The sequence below is a fragment of the Zingiber officinale genome, chromosome 9A, assembly GCF_018446385.1.
Source record: "Zingiber officinale cultivar Zhangliang chromosome 9A, Zo_v1.1, whole genome shotgun sequence".
In the NCBI taxonomy this organism is placed as follows: Eukaryota; Viridiplantae; Streptophyta; class Magnoliopsida; order Zingiberales; family Zingiberaceae; genus Zingiber; species Zingiber officinale.
The window spans coordinates 53,039,254-53,056,558 of NC_056002.1; the positions used below are offsets into that span (position 1 = coordinate 53,039,254).

Genomic DNA, 17,305 nt, shown 5'->3' on the forward strand with positions numbered 1-17,305 from the left:
TTTTAAAATAATATTTAAAAGGATTTTTAAAATAATTTTTAAAAGGAGTTTTAAAAGAATTTCTTAAATAATTTTTAAAAGGATTTTTAAAAGAATTTCTTAAATAATTTTTAAAAGGATTTTAAAATAATTTTTAAAACAATTTTTAAAAGGTTTTTAAAATAATTTTTAAAATAATTTTTAAAAATTATTTAGAAACCTTTTAAAAATTATTTTAAAATCCTTTTAAAAAACTATTTTTAAAAATTATTTAAAAATCTTTTAAAAATTATTTTAAAATCTTTTTTAAAAATTGTTTTTAAAAATTATCTAAAAACCTTTTAAAAATTATTTAAAAATCCTTTTAAAAATTATTTTAAAATCATTTTAAAAAATTGTTTTAAAAATTATTTAAAAAACCTTTTAAACCCCTTTTAAAAATTGTTTTATAAATTATTTTAAAATCCTTTTAAAAATTATTTAAAAAATTATTTGAAAAATTCTTTTAAAAATTCTTTTAAAAATTATTTTAAAAAAATTTTAAATTCCTTTTTAAGTTAAGCTAAGTACTTGACTAAAATATTTATTTTCAAAATTTAGCTAAATTTCTGTTGAAAATCAAATTTATTAAGTGTTGGTCAATCTTTCTTTAAAAGACCCAGTTAAAATACTTTTGAAAAAGTTTTAAGTTTATAAAATACTTAACTATGCTTTTTATCTAGTTTCTTTTAACCGAGTACTTAACTAAGTTTCTTTTGAAAATTTTTTTAATTTAAGTACTTAATTGAGTTATTTTAAAAATATTTTTAAATCTATGTTTTTAATCAACTCCTTTTTAAAAACTAAGTTTTGAAAGCTAAATACCAAATTTATCAAAACCTTTCTAGAAGCTAAATGTTTTCAAAGCTAAGCTTAGTTTTTAGCTAAAATTTCAAGTTGAGCTAAGTGTTTTTCAAAACAATTCTTTTTGAAATGCTAAATCATTTTCAATTGTTAAAGATTAGATAAAGTGCTACCCTTCAGGGGGAGCTGAACAACTCTCTCTCTACTCATTTGTCTTTTTGATTTATGTCAAAGGGGGAGAGAAAAGTCAAAGTTAAGCTAAGAATTAAGAATTTAAACATAATGAAAGGGGGAGTATAAGATTTTGTTTTCAATTCAAATTATTTCATTTATGCTCATGTTTAAATTTCTACATTTACTGTCATATTTTTACTTAACTTTGAACCATGTTGCCATAATAAAAAAGGCAGAGATTGTTGGTGCGGAAGCATCCGATGATCGAACCTGTATTTTGATTATGTCAAAGGATTCAAAGTTAAGTTGCTTTGTTATCTGATATATTGATTGAGTTTTGCAGGAAAGTCTTAAGTGTACTTAGGCAAAAGTCCTAGCTGCAGTTAGGCTGGTTCAAAACACTAGGGGGTGGCAACCCTAGGTCCTAAGGGGTGGTAACCCTAGGTGGAAAGTCTTCGCGGGTCGGAGCTTCGGGCAAAAATCCTAGGGACGGTAACTCTAGGTTGAAATCCTGGTGTCGCGAACCAGGTGGAAGTTTGGACGGGTCGTGGACCGGACGCCCAGCATGAAGACCGGAAGCATTGGATGCTGAGCAAAAATCTAGTCTGTCTGGAGGACCGAACTGGCAAAAGGTAACTTCTCCTGAGTGGAGTAGGTGAGGGCGCGTTCCCCGAAAGAGGGAATAGTAGGCGTCGGTTCGACCTAGGGTTTCCAGTCAAAAATCCGAAGTCAAATCCAGACAGTCTGAAGACTGTCAAACTTATTTTTCTAATATATTATATGTTATGTTCTAACTCTGTTTTGCAGGAGACTAACATTTTGTACAGGGGTAGAACTAACCAGGATCGGTCGATCGAACGTTTGGATAGATCGACCGAACCCCCAAGCAGCAGGACAGTTTTCCAACGAGTGGACTGGGCTCGACCAGGGGATTAGTTGACTGAACTGGTTATCGGTCGACCGAATTGGAGATAGGAATTTTCCATATCGAAGCGGAGCGAGCGGATCGGGCGGATCGGATGAGGAGGAGATCATCTGATCAGTCAATCGAACGTGGGGATCGGTCGACCGATCCACCTTGGGTCAAACTTGATCCCGGGCTTTGAGGATTTGGATCAGTCCTGCGGAGCCTATAAAAGGAGCCTCGAGAAACAGCTTAAAAAAAAAACTCGAACAGAACAACTTATGCTCTTGTACGCTGCTCTGAACGTCTCAACTTCGCTATGCTACTCCGACAACTGATGACCATTCTCTTTATCTTTTGTATTGTCGGTATAATAGTTCTTTACTTCAGCATTTGTATTTTAAAGGTGTAAAAGATTTACGGATTTATAGTGATTGCCCACCGAAAGCGATCAACGATCGCGGGCCTTGGAGTAGGAGTCACCCAAGGCTCCGAACCAAGTAAATATTGGTGTTTTGTTTGTTTTCTTATTCCACTGTGTAGCACTTCTCGATCCAACATTATTTAACTTGAGTTTTTACTCAAGGTTATCCTAAATTACCAATTAATGATAGATTAATTAAAGTTAAGTTTATGTTAAGTTAGATGAATGTTTAGTTAACTTAATTTTAAATCTTAAGTGGATTAATATTTAAGGTTTAATTCAATTAATTTTAAAGCTTTTTAAGTTTAGTTATTTAATTTACTTTATTTATTTTTATTTAATTTAATTTTAATTTAACTTAATTTAAATTAATTTATTTGAATTTAATTTAATTTAATTTAAATTTAAATTTAAATTTAATTTAATTTAATTTAATTTAATTTAATTAATTTGAATTTATTTTATTTTATTTAAAATTTTAATTAATTTTATTTTAATTGAATTTAATTTAATTTATTTTAATTTTAATTTAATTTAACTTTATTCATCTCACCCGATCTATATTTTCAATCAGGAAATCCTATAATTTTGTGTGATGAGTAAAGTTAACTTTCAAGGTTTGATTTAATTTGTGTTAGATTCAAGTTTTACTTTATGTTTAACAAATAGATATTCTTTGGATAAACATCTAAGTTGTGGCGAGTCGCCTGGACATCATTAAAGTAACTATGCCTTTGAAAATTTTCAAATAGTCCTATCCTATCCACTGAACTTAATACAAAACTTTAGTCTAACCAATTAGGATTAGTAAAGAGTAGCTTTAGTTAGTTCTACTATGCCAAATGTACTAGGTCAAAGCCATATCTTCCTAGACATGAATAGACATAGAGCTTCCCTAACCGAGTATCATCTAAAACTTCTCTAGTACCGTTCATCAAGTTAAATTTTTGTCCCTATTTATCCTAGTCCTAATTACCTAGTCAGATAAATTATTATTTTGGAGGTGTAAACTAATTTGGAGCTTTCTCCTGAATTATTAAACTTTAGGTTTAGATTTTAGATTTATGTTGATTTGCTTTATAGTTTTAATAGACTTGGTTATAGTTTGAGTTTAGATTAATTTTGTATTTATTTAATTTAGGTTTAGTTTTTGATTTATTTTGGTTTGATTTTAGGTAGTGTATTTTATTTTTAGGCGCATAGTATTGATTGAGTCCTACTTACATGCTTAGGCATGCTTTCGAAACCCAGACTTTGCTTTGATTCTTAGTTTGTGTTACTAGAGATATAAAAGTTTTTTTAGTCAAGTTGGACTTGTATTCGAGTCTGGACTTATTGTACACAGCTCTTTGTGATTTATCATATTTAGGCACTTGGATCTGGTTGTGAATTTTTCTAACAATTCTTTTAGATTGGTTACTTCAGTTTTCAATTTAGAGTTTTCTTTCTCAAGTCTTTCAACTTGAGTTGAGTTAGTGTTTTCTGTTTGGGAGTTAAATTATTCCTTAAGTTGTTGATTTTCCTTAAGGAGTGTGTTATTTTGTTTTCATATTTAATTAATTATTTATAAGATAAGTAATAATTTTAAAGAATTTTGCAGTTAAGATAGATGATACCTCGTTTAAACCTTCGTAAACAAGTGTGGACTCATGGCTTAATTCGTGTTCGAACTTGTCATCTTTATCTGAGTCACTTTCCGATTCGAGTTCGGTTGCCATCAGCGCAAGGTAGTTATGATGCTTCGATTCGTCATTGTTTGATTCTTCCGATGATGACTCGTCTCAAGTCGCTTTGAGTGTCTTCTTTTTTTTATTGTCTTATGTTTGCCCTCTTTCATGTTTGGACACTCATGCTTGAAATGACCCTTCTTATTGCATCCGAAGCATGTCATCTTCGCCTTTACTTCATTAGATGTTGATTTGATCACCTTTTGTAAGTCCTTCTTTGTGAAGTTGTTCTCTAGTGAATATTTTTCTGACCATGTTCACTAGTTGTTCTTCTTCGTCGGCTTTTGAGTCAGATTTAGATTCTGGCTCTGATTTGTTCTTATTCTTGAGTTCTTTCGAGAAACTTGCAAGAAGTGCAATACCTTTCTTGATCCTTTTGGAGTTAGTTTGCTCATGGAGTTCAAATTCACAAAAGAGTTGTCTAATTTTAATTTAGATAAATTCTTCAAAACCTTTTAGGCATCAACTATAGATGCCCACAATTTGTTTTGAGGAAAGGAATTTAAGGATACCTGATCATATCCTAGTTTTTCATTTGGTGGCCAATTAAGTGGAGCCCATTTAGGATATTCTTTATTATGGCATAGAGCTGAGTTGCGGTCTTACCATCCTATATTTTAATGTTAAATAAATTGTTCAAAAGTAAGTCTCTCTTGGTTACCTTTGAATCAGTCGTGCCCTCGTGTAATTCAACTAGCTTGTCCCACAGCTCCTTTACATTCCCGTGCGGGCCGACGCGGTTCAATTCTTCTTTCGTTAAACCACACTAAAGTGTATTCAGTGCCTTTGAGTTGATCTTGACCTTCTTCTTGTCCTGTGGAATCCATCTTTTTGGGTCGAGAGGTACCTTAATTGCTTCGCCTACCGGCACCTTGTATCCTCATCGCGGATGGTGAACCATTGATCGATGTCAGTCTTTAGGTACACTTCTATTTACTTCTTCCAATACGGGAAATCATCCCCATTGAAGAGAAGGGGACAAATGGTGTTGTATCTTTCGGTTTGAGCCATTTAAAGATAGAACCTTACACATAAAGCAAAGGAATAAAGAAATTCCAAGACTAGGTCTTGGATTAGAAATGTGGGAGATAATAAAAGTATTAAAACTCAATTAATGTTGCACCAATTCAAAGTGTTTTGTAAAAAAAAAAATTTGTCCAAAAGTGGTGATTGTACTAATTTGAACTAGGTAAAAAATCTTAAAACTGAACGAGAAAAAAAAAAGAAAACAAGATAACCCCCCTCCCCCACCTTTGCTTGATTAGCGGTTGCACTAATTCAGAGTGGTGTCTCTCTCTGATATCACTTGTTGGATTGTGAACACATGAGAGGGAGGGGTGAATCACGTGATTTTAAAAACATCGAGTTCGCAGCGGAAATAAAGTTAAGGAAAAAGAAGGAAGAAAGAGAACGACAAGCGCTAACACAAGTAATTTTTTACTTGGTTCGGAGTTTTCGACAACTCCTACTCCAAGGCCCGCACTCGTTGAGTGCTTTTGTTAAATAATCCACTAATAGTTAGAAATTTTATAAAATTTAAGTACAAAAACTATAATGAAAGGTTACCGACAATAGAGAAAGTAAATAGAATTTGATTTACGCTTGTCAGAGGACCGTTACAACGCCGTAGAAGCTTTTTTGGAGTAGTGCGCAAGAGTGAAAGTTGGAGTACTTGTTGTCTGGAAGATGACATGGTGAACTCTCATTGAAACTTCATCCTTGAACTTTATCTGGTGCTCCCTGCACCAATAGAAGCTGCTAGTCGAAGGCTTCTTTTATTGCTAGTCTGGGCGCCTAGATTGTACTGACGTGACAAACTCTCGTCAAAACTTCATCCTCAAAGTTTATCTACCTCTAGGCGCCCAGAGCCTCTTCAAGAACCTAGACCATTGATGTTGGTTTGGCCAGTTGACGCACTTCAAGTCAACTTCTGGATGAGTTTTGCTGGTCCGAGCGCTTGGAGCACCTCCGGGCGCTTAAATCGCCTAGGTGCCTGGTCAGGCAAAGGTCTAGGCGAAATTGGTCAAGGCACCAGGACCAACTTTGGCCCCCCGACTTTGGGCGCTCGATTCAGGTTCCCGGAGTCCAAGCGCCCGGATCTCTTCCGAGGGGCTAGAAAACCTTTTTCACCCTTGTCTTCCCTTAAAAAAGAGTCAGTCCAAGCAACTATAATATGTTTATCCTACAAAATAAAGTTAGCATAATAAGATAAAAGTATTAATTAGATTCTGTCTCCCTGGGACCATGATCTAATCAAGATCTCAGCTTAGGTTTTTCAAATGGATTTAAGCTGGATCGACGCTTACTGTTCCCTCAACCGGGAATGCGTCCTCACTAGATCTCTCCTCCAATTGCTTACCTCCACTTACTAATTGCATACTTCAAGTCCCTGGACCCACCAATATATCCTGTAGATTTCAACCAATCTAAATCTTCTCTTGTCAAATCTCAACCGATCTAGACTTCGTGCCAGCTATCAACCTAACCAGACTTCCTCCTTCCAAATCTCAACCAATTTAGACTTCGTACTAGCTATCAACGTAGCTGGACTTCAGCCTGGTGTTCTAGTCCTCTAGACCTATTAAGTCCTGCCCACTTAGTAAAAAGGTTAGACAAATAATATATCTAACTTTAACCTATTTGTCATACATCAAAACCTTATTATCAGTACAACCTGCATCAACAATTTTGTCATATGAACTTGATGACTATTCGCTCGGTTATCTTGTCTAGCAACTTGGTTTCCACCCATTTGAAAAAATAATCCACCACTACTAGAAGGAATTTTCTCTAATTGGACGCCATTGGAAAGGACCCTATAATATTTATATCTATTGGTCGAATGGGTAAGAGACAATAGAGGTCTTCAATAGTTCCATGGGTCAGTGTAGAATGTTTTAGTATTTTTGACATGATAAACAAGTGGCTATTATTTGAGTCGATTCCTCTTGCAGAGTTGTTCAGAAACACTCGGCTAGTAGAGCCTTACGAGAAAGTGACTCACCGCCTGGATGACTTCCACATGAATCTTGATGCACTTCTTGTGGAATGTACTATATATCATTCAACCCGACACACTTGAGGAGCAGACGAGAAAAGACTATCTTGTATAATGATCTCCTGCTAATGTGAACTGACTGACTTGCTTCTTTATTATAGGCACTTTCTCCCACTCAGACGGTAGAATTCCGTATTGGAGAAACAAAATTAGAGGTGCTCACTAATCACCTTGCATCTGTACTTCAGCTTGTCATTCATTGTAGGCTATTAGTAATGTTAGTTTGATTGGTTTATCCAGTGTCCATTGACTTAGGGAACTAGCCAACTTGGCTAGTTCATCTGCATACTGATTTTTCTATCGGAGAGCTTTCTGTAGTACCACATCTTGAAATCCCGCTTTTAACTTCTTGAATGCTTCTGCATACAACCTCAACCGATCATTATTTATTTCAAAATTTCCTACTAATTACTCAGCTATTAGTTGAGGATCCAAATAGATTAGGACTTGAGAAGTTTCCACATGTTTTTATTCTTATAGATTGACTATTAGTGTCTCATACTCAATCCACTTCATCATTAGATACATCTCAAATTTTAGTAGCTACAGATACACATGCTTGCATGTTTGACAATGCCTTAGAAGTCTACATGCCCTTTTATTATTTTAATTAGATTATCACTCAGAGAATCAAAATTGAAATGATATAAATTCATCGTTGTAAAAGTTACCGAGTAACTTCTACAATATGTAGAAGCTAAACAAGTAGATACTATCCGTTGTAGAAGCTACATGCAAGCTTCTATTCGTTCGATGATGATTAAATTATTTTCATTTTAAATATAATGAATATTATAGGGTTCATATATTTATTTTACATAAAATCAAAATTAAAATGATATTTATAGAAGCTGGCAGTTAACTTTCACATGATTCATCATGATTAAATAATATTCATTTAAAATATAATAAATGACATAGATTCTCTATCATCTATTTTACTCGTTGAAATAATGGAAACTAGCAATTAGCTTCTCCATTCTATGTTATGATTAAATAGTATAAGAGAATTTTATGTTAAATGAGACATTCCCTTAATTTTAATGGGGAATAGAAGCCCGATTTTATAAATTTTGATTTTTGGTTTTTTTTATATAAATGATTTATATATAGTATTCAAATTGATTTTTTTTAAAAATAATAATTTATTTTAACATGTTATAATAATTGTCTATAATATTATTAAAATAAAATAAAATAAAATTCGGAACATTTGTCTTTCAAAATTTTATTAAATATTACTTTATATATAATAAATGCATTTTAAACTAATAAAATTTAATTAAAATTAATATTTATATTATTAGGGTCATCACAGTGATAACATGAGATAAAAGGATTCCATTTGAGGTGGGCGCAAATCCATGGCGAAGACGAGCAACGATGTCATCGCCTTGGCTTCTTCCCTCTTTCTCCTGCTACTCTTCGCTCCGCCGCTGCCGCCGGCGGTGGCGAAAGGAGCCACCTTTACTTCCGATGAGGCCGACAGGGCGATCTCCCGCTTCCAGGAGTACCTCCGCATCGACACCGCCCACCCCACGCCGGACTACGCCTCCGCCGCCACCTTCCTCCGCGCGCAGGCCGATTCCCTCTCCCTCCGCCACGAGACGCTCGAATTCGTTCCGGGAAAGCCCGTCCTCCTCCTCAAGTGGCCCGGTCGCCGCCCCTCGCTCCCTTCCGTTCTCCTCAATTCCCACACCGACGTCGTCCCCTCCGAGCCCCACAAGTGGACCCACCCGCCCTTCTCCGCCGCCCTCGATTCCGGCGGCAACATCTACGCCCGCGGCTCCCAGGACATGAAGTGCGTGGGGATCCAGTACCTGGAGGCCGTGCGCCGCCTCAAGGCCGCGGGGTTCGCCCCCGACCGCACTGTCTACCTGTCCTTCGTCCCCGATGAGGAGATCGGCGGCACGGATGGCGCGGGGGCTTTCGTCGCCTCGGACGCCTTTAAGAAATTGGGCATCGGAGTGGTGCTCGACGAGGGGCTGGCGTCGCCGCGCCCGGAGTTTAGGGTTTTCTACGGGGAGCGTTCCCCGTGGTGGTTCGTGATCAGATCCCGGGGAGCTCCAGGCCACGGAGCGAAGCTCTACGACGGCACCGCCATGGAGAACGCCATGAGGAGCGTGGAGGCGGTCAGAAGGTTCAGGGCGGCGCAGTTCGACCTGGTTAAGACCGGAGCCAAAGCAGAGGGCGAGGTGGTGTCGGTGAACCTGGTTTACCTCAAGGCCGGAACTCCAACTCCTACTGTAAGTTCGATCACCTTCCTCCTTCCTCTGCAATCCCTCTTCTTTGTTTCTTGGGTAAAAAATCAAAAGGGGGAATGTTGAAAGGGCGCTCCATTTCCATTAATTGTCAGAAGGCACCCCATCCCACCTCTGTACATTTTATTTTGTTTTTTTGCTAAACTGCCGTTATTTTTTTGTGCTAGCTACAAGATCATAATTACTATACAATTATAGCAATTATGATCCCGTAGTAGTTATTACACAATTGTAGTGTTTACGATTTCATAGTTGTTACAATTATGATCCCTAGGTACTACAATATAATACTGACTAGTATTAATTAAAAACGGTCTATGTTATGGGGACATTATGATCCCCACACACTCTGGAGGGACATTTGCCCTAGCGTAGCGACGTATAGGGGGGGTTAGGCATTCAGCAAGATATTTTCTCACCCGCTGAGAATTGATCCCAAACCTATTGCATCAAACACTCAGGGGCCAACTGCTCTAACCCATGAGGGTTTGTCTATGTTATAGTTGCTATGATTTGTGGCTGTTATAACATAATGCCGACCTATATGAATAATGTCAATTAGTGTTAATAAGAGATGAAACTATTGGTCCCTTGCGACCGACTAGAGGGGGGGTGAATAGCTTGAAATCAAAAAACGAACATCTTTCTCGACTTATAGCTTTATCAACATAAACAATTGTACAAAAAAAGGAAATAACAAGCAAATTAACAAGAGAAAAAGGCACAGAGATTTTACTTAGTTTGCAATCAGAAGATTGCTAATCCAAGACGTTGAAAGTCCAATAAAATCTCCTTCGGATGGAGAAGTCTCTTACAACAGTTAAAACACTCAATTACAAAGCTAAATTGAAAGTAGAACACTTACAAGTGTTGTGTTTAGCTATTGGGATCAGAGCTGTATTTATAACCATGATCGGGGGGCCTGGAAGGGTTCCAGGCGCCTGGACGTGGATAAAACTTTATTATCCACGTTGCAATAGATCGCGTCGCAACGGATCTTGATAAAATCTCTGGTCCGGGCGTTTGGAAGGGCTCCGGGCGCTAGGACCGGCTTGGTCCAGCCAGGGCACCTTAGGTGCTGGGAGTAGCTTCGGACGCCCGAAATCCGAGTGCCCGGAATGGCCTTGGGCGCTTAGACTCCAGTCAACCTGAAGTTGACTTTTCGTTCGGGTCTTCCGCTCCGGTTCCGCTCGCTTGGGTGATTTCGACCATCTGGAATAAGACTCACCTGAACCCATTTTCCGGCCTTCTCGAGCAACCTTCCGCTCCGACTTCTCGTCCCTCAGAAACGCCACGCGCTTCCTTCTCGTACGCCATCGTACTCTTTCGCAACGCCTCGTCCCTCGGAAGCACCGAACCCGTCGACTCTCTCCCATGCCGTCCTTCTCGCTAGCTACGTCTTTCGCTCGACCTCCTGTGCTCCTAAGTTCCTGCACACTCAGACACAATGCATCAAACTGCAACAAGATCTAACTTGATTTGGTTGATCACATCAAAACTATCACGGAGTACTTACAGAAACGTCTATATTTCAAGAACTATGAACGATAATTGTTACAATATAGTGTTATTGTCCTCATGACGTAGCTGAGTTGGTATAAAAGTGGTAGACTTGCATCAATGTATAAGGGTTCAAGTCACAGCTATGACAAATAACCCTCCCACTTAGGGGTCTGCTTAGTACTTGATTTACCTCCCTTCATCTTACCATGAGGCTGATGATGAAAGGTGCTTGGTGTGAGAGTTATCACGCTTTTTCATGTTATTAATGTTGATCAAAGTCAAAGTGCTGCTATAGCATAATATTAACCAATATTGATCAGAGATGAAGTGTCCATATTGTTGTAGCTATAACTATAGCTGTTATAACACAGTTTATTAGTATTGATCAGAGTTGAAGCATTTATGTTATAATAACTATGAACTATAGTTGCTACAATAAAGTTTATTTGTGTTGATCAAAATTAAAGTATTCATGTTGTAGTAGCTATAAACTCGTAACTGTTACAATAGCACCAAAAATAAAAATAGTTCGAAAATAAAAATGTGCTGACGGGCGATGGGGCACCCTTTTAATAATAAATTAAAAAGGGACGCCCCCTTTGACGATTCAAATAAAAAGGGGATTTTTACCCTTCTTACTTTCAGAAATCATTATTTCTAGCATGCTTTCTACTTCTCGATGCTCATGTTCAGATTTTTCTTGGACAATTCAATTTCCTTCACCTCAATTTTCATTCTGGGGAGCTTGAATCATGTTGATCTAGATAGTGGAGGATCTTTGATTAGAATAGAACAAGACGAACAAATCTCACAAAATTCATGATAATATTGTGTATAACTCAATTCAGTTACTACCAAAACATCTATGCAAGTCTAAACCCTAAATTGAATACGAATTGCCTAGGTCAATCAACATGGTTGTTTGTATCATATATATGGATTGTGTAGCTTGACATGTATATCTTTATATGTGGAACTATGGATTGGATAGGTTGATTGAAACACTTACCACATACCTCACCGATTAAAGCATTGATATTGATCCGTTGACTAATTGTAATATCTTTTTATCGCACCAATGGCATACTATATAATCAGTTTATTGATTTTGGTTATGCTTCTATCGTTTTGTTCTCAGGATCTTTTCATTGATTTATGAGTGCTGTTTGTTAGTGATTTTTTTTTATCCTTTGATGTACATCGAGCCTTTTTCTATCAGGGCTTTGTCATGAACCTTCAGCCATCCGAAGCAGAGGTAGGTTTAGATGTTCGTGTCCCTCCGAATGCCGATCCCCAAGCGTTAGAGAAGCGGATTGCTGAGGAGTGGGCGCCATCATCTCGCAACATGACATATGAGGTATTTGCTTACTTTTCTCGATCGAATTGCACCACACATACTGAAAATGTTATCCATATGTATCATTTTCTTTTGCTAGAATGGTTCCAAATCTAACGAAGCTTGTGTAATAATAAAGTTTTTCGTTAGTTGAGTCGTGGAAGACTAGTTACTTTTGAATTTGATGTCGGTTTGATCTTGACTGTCCTTGATTTCTCGAGCAGTTTAAGCAAAAGGTCTCTGTGTACGACATGTTCGGAAAGCCAGCAGTAACCGTTGCCAACAGTTCTAATCCATGGTGGACATTGTTAGAAGAAGCTGTGAAGAATGCTGGTGGAAAACTCAGTAAGCCAGAAATCTTCCCAGCATCAACCGATGCCCGCTTTTTCCGAGAACTCGGGATATCAGCATTTGGTTTTTCGCCAATGGCAAACACTCCGATATTGCTCCATGACCATAATGAGGTTCGACTTTAGGTCATGTTTGTTTTTCAAGATCTTATCTTTAAACTTGTAAGATTTTCTCGACATGTTTCTGTAATTTCTCCTGCAGTTCTTGAACAAAGATGAGTATCTGAAGGGAATCACGATGTACGAATCCATCATCAAAGCGTTTGCCTCCTACAACGATAAGGATACCGAGTCAAAAGCAGAGCTGTAAGTTAAATTTGAAATGATTTCGTCATGAATTTAAATAGGATCGATTAAATAGAGGTATAACAGTATTGTCTTCTTGGTAAGATCTTTTGATGCATTAGCTTCATAAAAGTGCCTGAGTTGAGGTTTTCCTTACTTTTTTGATCGACTCTCAGGATTTCGATATAGAAAGAGTGATTTGAGGTATCGAACATCGATTGGTATTGTATTGATTCTACTTGGGGGTTGGTAACACTGAACATGAATATGTCGATGAATGAGATCGATTAACTTCCTCATCATTCATGGCTTATTCTTAGTTGGATATGAAGCCATCTTGTACATGCCACAAAGCCCTTCCACCTTCCCGGTGTTCCTTCTCATCCTGATGAACCCTCCCTCCCCCCACTCTGCCCCCCACGAGTTCTTCACCAGTATATACTCCTGTCCATTGAACGTCATCCCGTAGCCAACTGCTGTCACTCCGTGATCGAGTTCCGTCCCACAGGGCCCCTCAAAAACTCCCCCCTTGTAGAATTGCAAGTCCCGATCAGAGCCTTCGATGGCGATGCTTACTGGTTGATGCGCCAATGCCTTCAACAAGCTCGCCTCGCTGTTCTTTGGCACGTCTTCATACCCACTGATGCTCACTCTCTTCACTTTACTTCCCTGTCGTTAATTTGATCATTAATTACAAATCCTAATCATGGTATTAACTATATACTAACAAAACTACTTGCCATAGTTTGTTGACATGAGCCATCCTCCATGATGTAAGGATAGTCTTGCTCGGTGCGGAGCCCTCCAATGGTGGCGATGAAGGCGAAAGCGTAGTCCATGGTTCCTCCACTGCACCCTTCGTTGAAAATTATATCACAATCGATAAGTTCTTGCTCCGATAGCGAGGATAAGTTTCCTGTCACAATCTGATTTATGCCTTCCATGGCTGCCACCGCCGAGAAAGCCCAACAACTCCCTGTAAATCGATGAATAATGATGATCATCGGTTAACTAATTTGTTAGTTAATTAGTTTAACTACCGCATCCGCCTTGATTCTTCACCGGCGTGACAGCCCCCTTCTTACGCCAGTCGATCGATGTCAGCAGATTCGTTGCATTCTCATACATGAAGGTCGCACTGGCCTTGTCATTCGAGTACTTTTGCAAGTTGAGTCCGAGGTAGTTGCGCTTAAACTCATCGTGGGTCATGTCGGCAAATGCGTTGAGGCCGAGCCAGTGGCTCTTTCTCTTCTTGTTCACCGAGACAATGTGGTTGAGGTTGTCTTTAAAGACCCCGAACTTGGTGGACTTGGTCTCCGGGGACGTTAAGTAGGGTTTGTCGTGGTTAGCTGCCCAGGAGTGGAAGAGGTTAAGCAATGTCTCGTCGGATGTGAGGTCAGTCGACGAGTAGCCTAAGTCTTTGGCCTGTAGTGGAGAAGCACGAGGGGCGATGATGGCGCAAACGAGCAAGAGGAGAATGAATGAGAGCTCCATGGCTTAGTAATTTGGCGATTTCAAACCTTATGATCCTACACTATATATATGTGTAGCTACTCCTTGTTGAATGATTGTAGGACACTCCAATGAATAAATTTGGCTAACGTTAAAACTTGTTCCTCTACTAGTTGATGCCTAAACTTGTGTACATGAGATTACTTGGAAGTTTTTCCTTGTAGTTTTTAACTCATTGCCTATCCCTAATTTCTCATAGAGTAGAGGTAGTAGATGAAGGGTGGGAGATTGAAAATGAGTGAGAATTTTAAATCGTCGGGCGCCAAACTCCTATCGTTCAATGAAATTTATTGCTCGAGCGCTTGACTTAGATTGAATCTCGTTGGAGGCTTATATTGTGTGTTGGTGTTGGAGCTCAAAGCTTGCCGTCTCGAAGCTAGCTGGAATAAGATTGTCCTACTAGAGCTACGAAGAAGTTTGATCGACTCTTACTAAGTGAAATTGAGACTATCCCGATGCTAATTAATTGGTTAGTCGACTAGGTACATGTCAACCAACTAGATTCAATTTTATGATCAACAAGTCTCCTTCTACTGTAATTAAATTACTATATTATATAAATTGTTTACCCTAGATTTTTATCATCTAGGTTTTCTTGTTATTCTCCTTTTTGGCAGACCTCTTCTCCCGCGACTGCTACATGGCAGTTGCTCCGGCCATCCTCAACGTCTTCTGCGACAAAATGGTCGGCCTTTCTCAGTCGAGTAGCGTCCGACTGCATAGAAATTTTATCAACATTCCTTTGTTAATAAAACTCCACGGTTGAGGAGTTCCTAAAGCGGCAACAACATGATGCATTTAAATCTTTTTATTGCTTTGCCTGATTTCATAAAAATTATTATTTTTTAATAATGGTGATCATTTTGGGGGTTTAGAGATTTTCTAAGTTCTATTTTTCAGTGATAAAATATCACTTGATGTGAAAGCACACCCTAAAACACAACTCTTTTTTTATCTATCTTACCATCCTCAATTAAAATAAATAAGTAAAATAGATAAAGATTTCCTTTCTTTCTTTTTCTTTTGGAATTCTTTTTCACTTTGATTTTTTTTCCCATTTAATGCTAAAATAGATATTTATTATATATAAATAATAGATAATTATAATTGTCAAATTGTAGTTGAAAATTAATTAGTATTTGGTTGAGTGCAAGTAGCTTCAACATCAACTACAATTTTTGTATTTCAACCAATTTTATTTTCTATTGCTACGCTTTCTCATTTATTATTTTATTTCATTTTATAAATCCCGATTATAAGTTTATTTTAATTCCTCGTGCACTTACCAAAGAATCAAGTTAAGTTTTCCTTACTGTGCTTGCACTTTTTTTTTTATGTTTAAAATAGAAAAGGAAAACAAAGGTTTATGGCAAAGGTATCTGAATGTATCCTCAACGTGCCCTTCTTTCCCCTTTCCCCTTTACCCTTTCCCCTTTCCCTTCTAGTTGTAATTGTGCTCCTCCGGTCAGTCGACACATGTAAGTGAGCATTGGTATGATTGATAGTATTGATGGTTAAGATAGTATTGAGCTGAAAGCTGAAGGCTCACGGATGCACAATAATAAAACTGATGAAAGAATAGCTAAGGTTGAAGAGTTGCCTCAATATAGGATAAGAAAATTATATCACTCATATTTGTTGGTGTTGAGCTTGGTATACTAAAATTTATATATATCATATTAAAATATTCTATAGGTCATGATAGGCTTGTTAGAGGTGGATGAATAATCAAAAAAGAAGTTAGTAAAAAGTCTCTTGCGAGAAACTTGGCAAAAAAACATAAACAATTAACATTAAATAAATAATAACTTTAAAAAGAATAAGTAAGAAGGTAGAGTTTATTTGATTATAACTTAAGTAATTATTAATCTAAAATAGATAAAAGTACATTAAAATTCTCCTTTCAACGCTTAGAAAAAGATTAAGAATTGAATATAGAAGTTGTTGTTCAAGTTATGAATAATTCCTACCTCAAGGAAAATTTTTTATAACCTCCTGAGATTAGTTACCGTTGGCGAGAGTCGCCTCCAAGAAGATCCAAGACGCCTCCAAGTGGACATTTATCCCAACACCAACAGTCAGCTAACGACGATTTTACCATTACTGGAGGCGCGAGGGCACCTCCAGGTCTTTGAGGCACCTTCCTTGGAGGCGCCTCTAAGCCACCTTGAGGCGCCTCCAAGGGAGGCGCCAAGGCACCTCCATCCCTTAGCAAGGCTCCTTCAAGAGGGCCTTCCAACCCTCTCCTTGCTTTCTCTTTGCATGACTGATGTTCCGGCCATCTGAAATTGAGCTCATCCGAATTCAACTTCAACTTTCTCCTCGAGTAGGTTTCCTTTCCGATTTTTCATCCCTCAACGCTGTGCACAACCTTCTCGTCCTCGACTTCTGCAACACCTCGTCCCTTGGATGCATTGCGACTCCCTTCTAGTGCTATATTTCTCATCCGTTAAGTTTTCAGCTCGACTTCTTGTGTTCTTAAATTCCTATATATTTATACACAAGGGTCAAACACAACAGGACTTAACTTGACTTGGTTGATTGTATGGGGTACTTACAATCTCCTCCTTTTTGATGTGCATCAACTCAAATTAAGTTAGGATTAAATAAACAATAAAATATTAAAATTTTCAATTTGGTAAAAAATAAATTTGTATTTAAGTACATAAAATGTTTATAGTAATATAAAGGTTCACATAAATCATGTAGTTATGCAATTACCTTCCCCTTAACTTACTCTCTCCTCCTTTGATCACATTAAAAAATAAAAATACTTTTAAAAAATATTAAAAAGTTTTTTAAGGGATTATGAATAGAATTGGTTGTAATCTAAATTTTTCAACATAATTTTTTATTTATTTTTTAATTTTACTAACTAATTCTCTGCTTTTTAAAAATAGTTTAAAAATTATTTTTCTATTTCAAAAAATACTAAACTTTTTTGTCATG

At 37.3% G+C, this 17,305-nt stretch overlaps 2 protein-coding genes across 2 annotated transcripts; one reads left to right on the top strand and one right to left on the bottom strand.

Annotated features, from left to right (window-relative positions):
• The first annotated feature begins 8,437 nt into the window (after positions 1 to 8,437).
• LOC122020297 (aminoacylase-1-like) lies at positions 8,438 to 13,000 on the top strand. Its single transcript, XM_042578166.1, has 4 exons — positions 8,438 to 9,355; positions 12,093 to 12,230; positions 12,434 to 12,673; positions 12,762 to 13,000. The coding sequence occupies exons 1-4, from the start codon at positions 8,474 to 8,476 to the stop codon at positions 12,867 to 12,869; spliced, it is 1,368 nt and encodes a 455-aa protein (XP_042434100.1). The 5' UTR covers positions 8,438 to 8,473; the 3' UTR covers positions 12,870 to 13,000.
• Positions 12,997 to 14,631, bottom strand: LOC122020298 (cysteine protease XCP1-like). Its single transcript, XM_042578167.1, has 3 exons — positions 13,885 to 14,631; positions 13,585 to 13,820; positions 12,997 to 13,513 (listed from the first exon to the last, which is right to left on the bottom strand). Exons 1-3 carry the CDS (start codon positions 14,336 to 14,338, stop codon positions 13,148 to 13,150), a joined length of 1,056 nt encoding a protein of 351 aa, XP_042434101.1. The 5' UTR covers positions 14,339 to 14,631; the 3' UTR covers positions 12,997 to 13,147.
• Positions 14,632 to 17,305: the final 2,674 nt, after the last annotated feature.

Coding starts and splice junctions, on each gene's coding strand:
- LOC122020297 (XM_042578166.1), top strand. CDS start 8,474: ATGGCGAAGACGAGCAACGATGTCATCGCCTTGGCTTCTTCCCTCTTT. Junction 9,356..12,092: donor CCGGAACTCCAACTCCTACT/GTAAGTTCGATC, acceptor TTTTTCTATCAG/GGCTTTGTCATGAACCTTCA. Junction 12,674..12,761: donor TGCTCCATGACCATAATGAG/GTTCGACTTTAG, acceptor TTTCTCCTGCAG/TTCTTGAACAAAGATGAGTA.
- LOC122020298 (XM_042578167.1), bottom strand. CDS start 14,338: ATGGAGCTCTCATTCATTCTCCTCTTGCTCGTTTGCGCCATCATCGCC. Junction 13,821..13,884: donor GAAGAATCAAGGCGGATGCG/GTAGTTAAACTA, acceptor ATCGATTTACAG/GGAGTTGTTGGGCTTTCTCG. Junction 13,514..13,584: donor GCTCATGTCAACAAACTATG/GCAAGTAGTTTT, acceptor AATTAACGACAG/GGAAGTAAAGTGAAGAGAGT.